This window comes from Dermacentor albipictus, chromosome 6, assembly GCF_038994185.2.
Source record: "Dermacentor albipictus isolate Rhodes 1998 colony chromosome 6, USDA_Dalb.pri_finalv2, whole genome shotgun sequence".
Lineage (NCBI taxonomy): Eukaryota > Metazoa > Arthropoda > Arachnida > Ixodida > Ixodidae > Dermacentor > Dermacentor albipictus.
In genome coordinates this window covers 105881905-105892227 of record NC_091826.1, presented here as the reverse complement: position 1 = coordinate 105892227, position 10323 = coordinate 105881905, and the positions used below count along the sequence as shown (strand labels likewise).

Here is a 10323-nt window from a genome sequence, read left to right as displayed (position 1 = left end):
TTACTGTATACCGGTCAGCTTAGAATTTTCCGTTGCTTTTACTATATCTTCGAGATTCCTGATGATATTATCCTCCTTATCTTTTAGTGCATATATCATGGTTTGTCGTATGCCAGGTTTCTTTTTTACTGATTTCAGGCTGCATCCATTTTTTACGGCTTCTTCAGTCTTTCTCATGTTATAGTTTCGAATATCAATTATTTTCGCCTTGTTGATCAGTTTTGACAGTTCCGCGAATTGCGTAACGCTGTGCGGCCGCCAGTCCCATACAACCGCGTAGAGCGCAGGATTCTGCGATTCTAGACGTACTGCGCTCACCAGGAAAGGTTAGAAAACACCCACATAAGCACAGCAGAGAAGTGGCTACGTGAGGCAGTTCGACCGATAACTGTAGAAGCGTCATTCAAAACAAGTAATTGTTCTCCACTTCCGCCGGCGTTTTCTCTACTTCCTTTTTCAATAAAAAGATGTTGATCCATAAATATTCTCATAAACAACGCTTAACTTTTTTATTATTCGCTTTTGCTTGCAGTTTGTTTGTTGCCTTGGCTCTCTCCCTTAGTAGATCGCTTAATTTCTCAACTCCTTGCAATTTTTGTTTCCAGTTGCCAATTTTGCACGAAAAGTGCTATACAGTTAGGGAAAAACAGACGAGGTAACGGGCGACAGTGATCTTGCTTATGGATTTAAGGGTTATTGCAGGGTTTCATGATGGACGCTCTTTCACATTATTTTATTTCTCACCTTATCTAACCCATATCACGTGTATATGGTTCCGGGCATCTGCCAGCGTCGCGGCGAGCCGTAACTAAAGGAAACAATGAAGCAAAGGGGTAAGTTAAAACGCAATTGGCGTTTTCTCCGGCCGCAACTCGTTCCATGAGAGCACAAACCAGTCGAGTAACAGCCGTATCCCTCTCCTGGTCCCAGGATCAGCCTAAACAAAGAAGGTTGAACTAATAAAAGCAACAGCTATGCGCGTGACGGTTGAATAGATGGTGCAACTGAACGCATCTCGAGTTAATCGCGTGGGTGCGGAATCTACGCGAAAACTGTCCTTCACATAACAAGAGATGCCGATAACTACCGCCATCTAAAAGGAGTGAAAAAGGCAGCTTAATGCTGACCGATGAACAGCTACGAAGTCTCAACATTGATCTGGCGGCGCTTTAGGAATGTGTGAGGAGTGGTGGCGTGGGTGGGGGGGGGGGGGGTATGCCACTTGATTTCGGGGGGGGGGGCCCGGCCCCCCCCCGGGGCCCCCCCCCCCCTGGGTACGTGCCTGTGACCGGGGTTGTTGGAGAAATATGGGAGAGGCGTTTGCCCTGCAGTGGGCGTAACCAGGCTGATGATAATCATTCTGCTACGCGAAAACTCAAACAAACCCCTTCAGACACTCAAAGCGGCCACGGCGTCCGCCATTTTGCGCGCGCCGGCGCGTAGGGAGTCGTGGGGGCCAGGGAGCCGCGCACCCAGTTCCTTGCACTAACTCCAGCTGGCGCTCGCCTCGGCCGCATTGCGGCCCCCGCAAGATGCCCTGGTTCATCCACAAAACTCGCCGTTCACCGCAAGCGTTTCCAGGTGAACATTAGAATTACATATGCTCCTGTTGCCGGGAAGCTTGAGGAGTGTTCAGGGACCTTTTAATGCTATCGACTTCCAGTATTATAGGCGCAGCTTAAGCCTCCTTAAAATTTTTTGTGCAGTCACGGGCGCAGACGCATAGAGCCCGGTCGCGAACGCAACAAGTCATCTGCTTCATCATACCTTGCTGGTCACCGACACGAACACCGTGAAGACAAACAGGAAAAGACGACACTCGCTGCACTCGCAACTATTTTATTTCAGAACACATGCTTCATGTTTATATACCTGCGCACCATCAGGCGTCAAAGCAAATCAAGGCAAGATTATAGGCTTTTGTTTTAAATATCATTTGCGCGCGCATACTCGGGCGTCAAAGACATGGTACTTATCTATCATGGTGTGCAATCCTATCGTAATTTGTTGCAACCCTAACAACCATTTTTATTACACTTTTTTTTCTCTTCTTTTTAGTGTACTTCCAAAAAGGCAAACTCACCATGGCTTAGGTGTAAAAAAAATTAAATTATGGGGTTTTACTTGCCAAAACCACTTTCTGATTATAAGGGATGCCGTAGTGGGGGACTCCGGAAATTTCGACCACCTCGGGTTCTTTAACGTGCACCTAAATCTAAGTACACGGGTGTTTTCGCATTTCGCCCCCATCGAAATGCAGCCGCCGTGGCCGGGATTCGATCCCCCGACCTCGTGCTCAGCAGCCTAACCAAGGTCGATCCAAATAGGTCGCGAAGCTTCGGGCGAAAAGCGGTTCAGTACAGATTGTCACCGACATCAGCATGGGGGGTTATGGGAGCAGCAATTAAGCGCGACTATGTTTGGAGGGAACAAACATTGGGAAAGAAAAACGCGTTTTTTAATTCAAACGAGACACAGTTAGATTCACTCAACGAAAATAAAATTCCTAGTCAATTTTATATATTCGGGATGAGTTAAGAAAATACGTTTAATTTTATTGTTATTAATAAATGCATTTCTTTTCAGTGCCCATCGCTTCAGGGGGCGTTGACGCCACTCTCGCTCGCATGCAATGCACGTCTTGAAATGGAGAGAAAGGCGCACTCGTATCACCTGTTGAAATACGCCCCCCTCGCAATTTGTGCTTTCTTGCTTGTCGAAGTTTGTCTGAAATTGGTGACGCGGGTAGCTTCACTGCTTCTTAATCTGTTCAGTCTAAAGTAGTGAGTTACGACCGCCAGATAATTGTGTAGTTGTTTTCGTGCGACTGCGCTGGCCGACGGACTTGGCATCCGACAATAGGATCAGCACTCTACACCTAAAGCATTCGTCGGCCTCCGAAGAAAGTATGTTCTGCGCAGGGATGCGATTTCGACAACCGTACGGCTGGCCTTTTCCTGCATCGCTTTCCACGCTGAAAGCTCGAAATGCCCACGGGGCATTTGAATATATAGCTCCAAAGGAAGAACAACAAAACAAATTTCGCGCCCTCGAAAACAAAATGACGTCACTTCTGCTTTTAACGGACATGGCGTCACGTTATTTTTTCTTCCGCCGGAAGTGTTCCCACCACATACAGATGGCGCTAAGCCCCATGAACCGGCGATGGACCGCCATGTTTTGAACGTATGGGCTCCTATGGAAGCTTCAAGGCGGATTTAAAGTGGTGGCGAAGGCTGGGCTACTGGGCCGAAAAGTGGTTTAGCGTGACTGCAGCACAACCAGAGGATGGGGGGCAAAACACTCATATAAAGAAATGATAAAGCTACAAATTTGGAATGTAATCTGCCAAAAGAAAAGAAAAAATATATTAGCACCTTGTTTTATAAAAGAGGTAAGTCATTTTATTAAAACCTGGCAAATTTTGTATTTTTGCAACACTCTTGACCTGCCCCCTATTTATGAGTGTGCGGTGCATTACAGCGCGTCTTTGCAGGCCTTGTTTCGATACCCGGCTAACCCGGCCACAGTGGCGGGAGCTTACGAAGCGATTTGTTATCGCCAGCTCTCTGCGATGGCGCGCCTGGTAAAGCGTATAAATTTAGCTCGCCGGTCTCAAAATGCTCCTTTTGCGAAGTTTTCGTCGTCCTTGCACGTCGCTTCTTTGTCACCGTTCGGTAAGATTTGCAGCCCGCTGCACCGCTGCGGCAGTTTGCTCTTCTTTTGAAGCGCTTAGCGCTTCATTTCAAGATGAGCTTGCGGCATGTGAAGTAACGATGCTCTGTGGTACACTGCGACAGCGTGTACTTTTGTTGACGTACATGTGTACTTTTGTTGACGTAAAATTACTTCAAATTGATCGGGCTAACGACTAGAAGTACTCTGGAGATGGTACGCCGGCTCAATGTATGGTATTTGCTCCTACGTTGAGCACGTTTGAGGGTGCTAAAGCTGGCTTTAACATTGCCTTGCAGATGTAAACGCACCTGCTATATTCTTTCAGCTGAAGAAATTAAATGTGAAGAATAATCCCAGTGTGCTCTATGGTATGTGTTGATGCGCCTACTTATGTCATGTTATGTTTGCTTCAATTGAAGCTGTCGTAGCATTGTTTTCTATACTTTTCAATTTCCTAACTGACAACGTTCGTGGCACTTCAGGGCTTTTTCCTATCTGCAGTGTGACTATTGAGATGATTAGCCAACTTAAACAATACTGCTTGTGCTGCCTGTGACATGTATTTTTTGTTTGTGTGCCAAGGGTGTGCTTTGTGACTGTATTTGTTTGGTTGCTGCAATAAACAATGAATATGAAACTATGAAAACCATACTTGCCGTACACTCTAAGCGAACTGTGCACTTGAGCCAGTGCTTTGTGCATCATACCTTGCTGTACTCAAAAGCTCTCAAAAGTACTAGCACCAGTATTTGCACTACGAATCATGCATGCTTCGCCAGTGTCTGGAAGTGTTGCTGCCTTTCTATGCTGGCCCTCCTTTACCAGTCACTTTCATTGCGTTCCCAATTGCACATTAACAAGGCCATAACTAGCAGGAACTCGAGCACATTTGACTGGCAAAGGTTAGGGCGCGCTGAAAGGCAGCAACCTTCGAGAGGTACGGGCTCGAAAGCGCGGATTCTACAGAAAGACCGCTTTATAATTCGCGCCAAAAGCATTCGTATGCGTGACGTCATTCTACGTCACGTTTGCGTAGTTTGCCCCCCAAAATCCAGGGGGCGCTGGAGTGCCCACGAGCCGCCATTTTTTGGACCAATGGGCGTCTATGGAGCCTTCGCTACCAGTACATCTACCTTGGAAGCTTCGCTACCAGGTATATTTACCTTGGCCTAACACCATAGCCACTGTTACGTTTCGCCTACGACGCGCGGTGTAACCGGCGCGGATGCAACGGACGCCGGGGCGCGTATTATGAATATCCAGAAGGTACAACGCATGGCAACCGCAGCGCCACGCTATTGGCTTACGAGCCTGCGGGACGCCCGTGATGTCACTCCCAGCAACGGCGCCAAGCGATAACTCTCGTTCCCGGTGCTCTCCTGTTCACTAGACCTGACTAGACTACACCATGTTCCAGACGTCGCAGGCTTGGTTCTTCGCCCTTTAACACGTGCTGACTAGGTGTTCGGGTCTGCTTTTCTCCAGAGAGTTGCGTTTTTGACGCCTGTCTCAGGATTGTTCTGCCAGGCTGGAGTCAGTTTCGTTTTTGACGGTTGTGCCAACGTTGTTCTGCGACTAGTGTCCGGAGTGTTTTTCCTTTTTTTTACGCCACGCTGGTTTTGCCAGCCGCGCTATGACCGCAGCGGACAGTGATTGTCGGACGTCGACACACTTCGCGATGGAATGCGTGAAGGACGATATCAATTCGTCCACTGATGTTGAAGTCCTTCGTTCCAACATCGCGAATGAAGATGACGCTTGTCGCTGGGTGGAAGGCTACGGCTTCAAGACGAACACGTCGTGGGTTGTACATTTCGTCCAGCCAACAGCAAGGTGTCAAAGGTAATGCAAATTCTCCATTAAAATTCGAACAAAGTATTTTTTTTTTGTAGAACACGAATGTTTCGGTAAAAGTGGCGCGTTTTCGGATACGGAATATACTAAAACTTCTAGTATGAATGAAGATCATAACAGGCTCCTTCAAGTACATGATGCTGCGCCACGTGAGCGATTGGGAGCGCAAGAACAGGAAAGCAAACTAGCGACGTAAGAATAACCGCCAGTGGATTTACATTAGGAGTGGCATCTCCCGTGATGTACGACAGCGCTCATGTCACATAAGCAGGTCGACTGCGCTTGGCATCGACCCGGAGCTAAGATTACGAGCGCGATATTGGCGAATTTCGTAGAGTCAGTCGCACTTGAAAGTTATTGTGTAGAGGTACTCGCGAGTGCCCTCTTGACAGGCGTATAGCCCTTCTTTGAACCAAGCCATTGGGAGGTAGCATATGTGGGAGGTGATAAAGTTGCTTTTTTCATATTTCATGTCACTGAAGTAGTGCTTACTTTTACTTTTTGCAGGATGGTGTTCCATAAAATATGGCGCTGCAAGGAATGCAAGCGCAGCAGGTCATTGGGGAAGCCTGCATTGCAGTGCCCTGCCAAGATAGACATTAAGATAAAAAAGGTCAACAAGAACACACGAAGAAATGATGCCTTCCTGCATGGCGAGAAGCCACTGCCAGCGATTATAAAACTGCTGCACCATAACGGCCACAGTCACAGCACAACAGCTGCGGAGGCCCTTCGTCATCTAACGCCAACATCCCAAACTAAGCAAACCTTTCTGGAGTATTTTGACAACGGCATGTCCCCAGCTGAAGCCATCAGGCTTCATGAAAGCAAACTGGTGGTGCAGGAGAATGGGTACCTCCTCGTTGCCAACTCAGCAGTCAACCCAGTGCCTGCAGCGATATATTACTGGCACAAGCTCTGGCGCGACGAGAACTTCGGGAGAAACATTGACCCACTCCTGAAAATCACACAGAAGATGCCACTGTATGCCAAACAAGGTGAGCATACAATTAAAATACTGCACTACCGAGCTAGGGCACCAGAAAGTCATTTGCACTTAATGCTTTTGTGGGACTTCAATTACAACAGATTTTTTTTTTAATTTCCATAAGGTCGTGTCAGTGCCAGACAATGTGGTTTGAACACTGGGAACAGATAGGGAATGCCATGAAGACATTGGACAGTGTGTGTTCTGAGTCAATGGAGATTTTGCATCTAAGATTTTAAATAGTTCTATATAATTAGCGAAGGGAAAATGAGATGTACACCCAACCGTCGCAAATTTCTACAAAAGAAACCAGTACATGTTCTTCGAAAGAAAAGCTTTGCAGATGAAAAAGAATATGACCTGGTCCGGGACCCGAACCATAGGCCACTGTCTTTCTGGGACAACTGAACTGCTCTACCATGTAAGCTAACCAGGTGGCTAGTAGATGGCAGGGTGATGTCTTCATAGTGTTTTTTTTTCATTGGTTAACCTAGGTAGGATATTAGACAGCATAGTAGCAAGAGCTTGGTGGCGCAAGCCACCGCCCCGTTCCAAAGGGGACGCTCATAACATCCATCCATCCATCCGGTGAACAACTCAAAGGAATGTCAAATGTTTGATGAGACAAATCTGTAGAAACCTGCAACATGGAGAAGTGATTAATGAAGGGAAGATGGGACATATTTAATATTGTTACAAGGAGGAAGCAACCAAATATTTCCACTATCTATAAACTCTAGGCAACATGCAGCACTAGCAAAGATGGTAAGCGGGAAGTGCGAACCAGCAAAACAGCTTTGTTGTCTTTTGCAAAGGGCCATCATGTCCCCACTGAAGCCTGAGGGTACTGTAACAATATGCCATGGAAAGATAATACGTAAAAACTGCATACAACTGCAACATCACTGTGTGATACTTGACGAAGGGAAAGTCGGCACCGGAAAAAGTGAACATGCTTATTCTTCTTGCATCAATTCTAATCCATGTACTAACCTGGGTGTCAGATTCAAAAATTTTGTCAATAGCGGTTATATTAAAAAAATACCAGTTCAATGTCTGACTGAAAATTGTGTCACCGCTTTAACCAGCGTGTTTGTATGTTAAATATATGCTAGCTATGGCAGTATATGTTTGCCTGTTTATGGGGTTTCGGAGTGACGTATGGCTTTAGAAAAAGGGAAAACTGGGCTAGTTTGCACTCAACTTGATGTGCTGTCTCTCTTCCTCTGTTGTATTTACTTCAAACACATGTGCAGTGAAAATTACCAAATTGTTGTAAATGCTTGGGAACAATGGCATGCACTGTATTTAAAGCACAATGAAACTTGGTAAATGCACTGTGTCACGGCACACAAGTAGCACATCCTATAACTTGTTTTCAAAGCGCAAACTAACTTTCGGTGCCCGCATGGCTTGCTTATGATGGCCTCTGTGGGAGCCCTACCTCAAGTTACTTGGTCACAGACAGAACTCCCTCTGGCTGGTTGTTTTGTTACTTGTCAATACTGTACATCTAGCATTTGGTGCTGTATGTGGGCTAGTACATAGCACAGCGTGACACATTTTAACCAAAAACAGCCGAATGGGCAGAGTTCAATAGAGTGGCACCCAGCAGTGCTGCAGACAGGTGTTTTTACTGTGTTTGTTCTGTGGATTTGGTGCTACCTAACATTGTATGTATCTTGAAAAATAATGCCATGATATCTGCCATAAGACATATGTGGTTAGTTTGACACTGTGTCCTTAGGGTAATGCACCCCTTACCAAATAACTAAGTATGAAGGCCACTGAAATGTAAGCAAATGTTTCTACTGAATATATTATGTGATTGAGAATGCGTTTAAGAAAACTTGCTCCGTAATGTTCCCCACAATCAGCACCCTTCTTAAAACACGTTCAAAGTGCCTAAATGTCAGCGAAAGAAGAATCTGCATTGGCTACAAAAATAGTCATGAACCGCTTGATGTACCTTCTTCAGAGGCACTGGGGAGACTCGCAGTCTGGTCTGGTGCCCTTGGAGAAACTGGCACACTCTATTTGGGGGTCATTAATGTTTCCAACTGTTGCACAGGTAATATGAGGACGAAGACTGTCACATTGAAAAATGACACTTGCGGTCAGCAGCTGTGTCCCTTTGTTTTTATGCCATGGTAAAATAGTTGTTAAACTCTCTGCTTAAGCTATTCTATAAACTGCCATGGTACCTGTCTTGCTTACACTTTCCAAAGCTGGAGCATGTCATAAAGTGTGATTGGGTGATCCAGGACTTCAATCCACAGTTACCTGGCGATCTGTCTTTGGTATCGTTTTGACAGCTGCAATAGCTACTGGCGTTAAACACTTGAGGTCATTGACCTAGGTGAGGAGTTTTTCACAGATGTCCCACCATTTGTAACTTCTCTGCTACATTTCACCTTGCTGATGTAACAAGAATGCATTACACATACGTAACTTACATTCTCCAATGATGTTTAATATGCTTTACTTCACTTGTCGAAAATTATAGCAGAAGGTTGTTTTGTTACGTGTCTCAAAGTACCATTTCGAGCCACCTCAGGTGAGGTGGCCATGTTTACAAAGGGACAGTAATGATGTTTGTTCAGCTACACTGCTTTGCCACCTAGTGAACATTTTTTTTACAACACTAGTAACAACAATGTTGCGAGCTTATTAGACAGTGGCACACAATTTCAGAACTTAATTAGAACATTGAAATTTTCGTTGTACTTGTCATCATATTTATTAAGTTTTATGCTGCCTTCAGCTTATCACCATGGTGCCCAGTTCTCACAGGCACATAAAATAAACAGAAGAAACACCAATGCAGCTGTCAACTGTCATGAAAGTCTGCTGCATTAATGATTCCTGTTCACAACCAATAAATTGAGCACTTTGTATCCATGAATTTAGTCATGAAAGTGGGTTTCATTTGCTGGTTTTGTTAGGAGTTAGCATATGTGTGACATTGCTGTCTTGTTCTATTTTACACACACAAACTTATGCAGCTTTTTAGTTCAAGTTCCTGTGGTCACCTCAGTTCAGAAATTAATTGCGAACCGTTCTGCACATAACAGGTCTATGTATGCTCTTAGTCACATTTTAGTTTGGTGGACAGACCATGTTAGTTGTTTTTTCATCAAAAGTCACCTCGGCAGCGGTGGCGGTGGCACGTTGCTGCACAAGAGTGCTCAAACAACTGTTTTGAATTTTGCAGTTCCTTCGCTGCTGTCTGTCTGCAAGAAGAATTTCCGTATCAAGCGCGATCTGCATTCTGCTGGCTTCGTTGACGCACCGTGTGTGGCTGACTACGTGCTGTCATCACGTGAAGATACGCCCCCTTCCTTCTGGATATAAATCTGCGCAAGTCGTCGAGAGCCTTCACACATCGGCAGCGGTGGCGGTGGCACGTTGCTGCACAAGAGTGCTCAAACAACTGTTTTGAATTTTGCAGTTCCTTCGCTGCTGTCTGTCTGCAAGAAGAATTTCCGTATCAAGCGCGATCTTCATTCTGCTGGCTTCGTTGACGCACCGTGTGTGGCTGACTACGTGCTGTCATCACGTGAAGATACGCCCCCTTCCTTCTGGATATAAAGCTGCGCAAGTCGTCGAGAGCCTTCACACATCGGCAGCGGTGGCGGTGGCACGTTGCTGCACAAGAGTGCTCAAACAACTGTTTTGAATTTTGCAGGTTAGTTGTCTTTTCTTACTGTTGTTAAGCTGCCAGTGCATGCTGCCGCCACTGCTGCCACTGCTGCCCATGGTCTAGTGTCTTGCTTGCAATGTCATCTGAAAATTTTGATCCT

At 45.8% G+C, this 10323-nt stretch overlaps 1 protein-coding gene across 1 annotated transcript; it reads left to right on the top strand.

Moving 5' to 3' along the window:
* Positions 1–5356: 5356 nt before the first annotated feature.
* LOC139047082 (uncharacterized) lies at positions 5357–10111 on the top strand. The gene is made up of 3 exons (XM_070521034.1): positions 5357–5520; positions 6040–6530; positions 9972–10111. Exons 1-3 carry the CDS (start codon positions 5357–5359, stop codon positions 10109–10111), a joined length of 795 nt encoding a protein of 264 aa, XP_070377135.1.
* Positions 10112–10323: the final 212 nt, after the last annotated feature.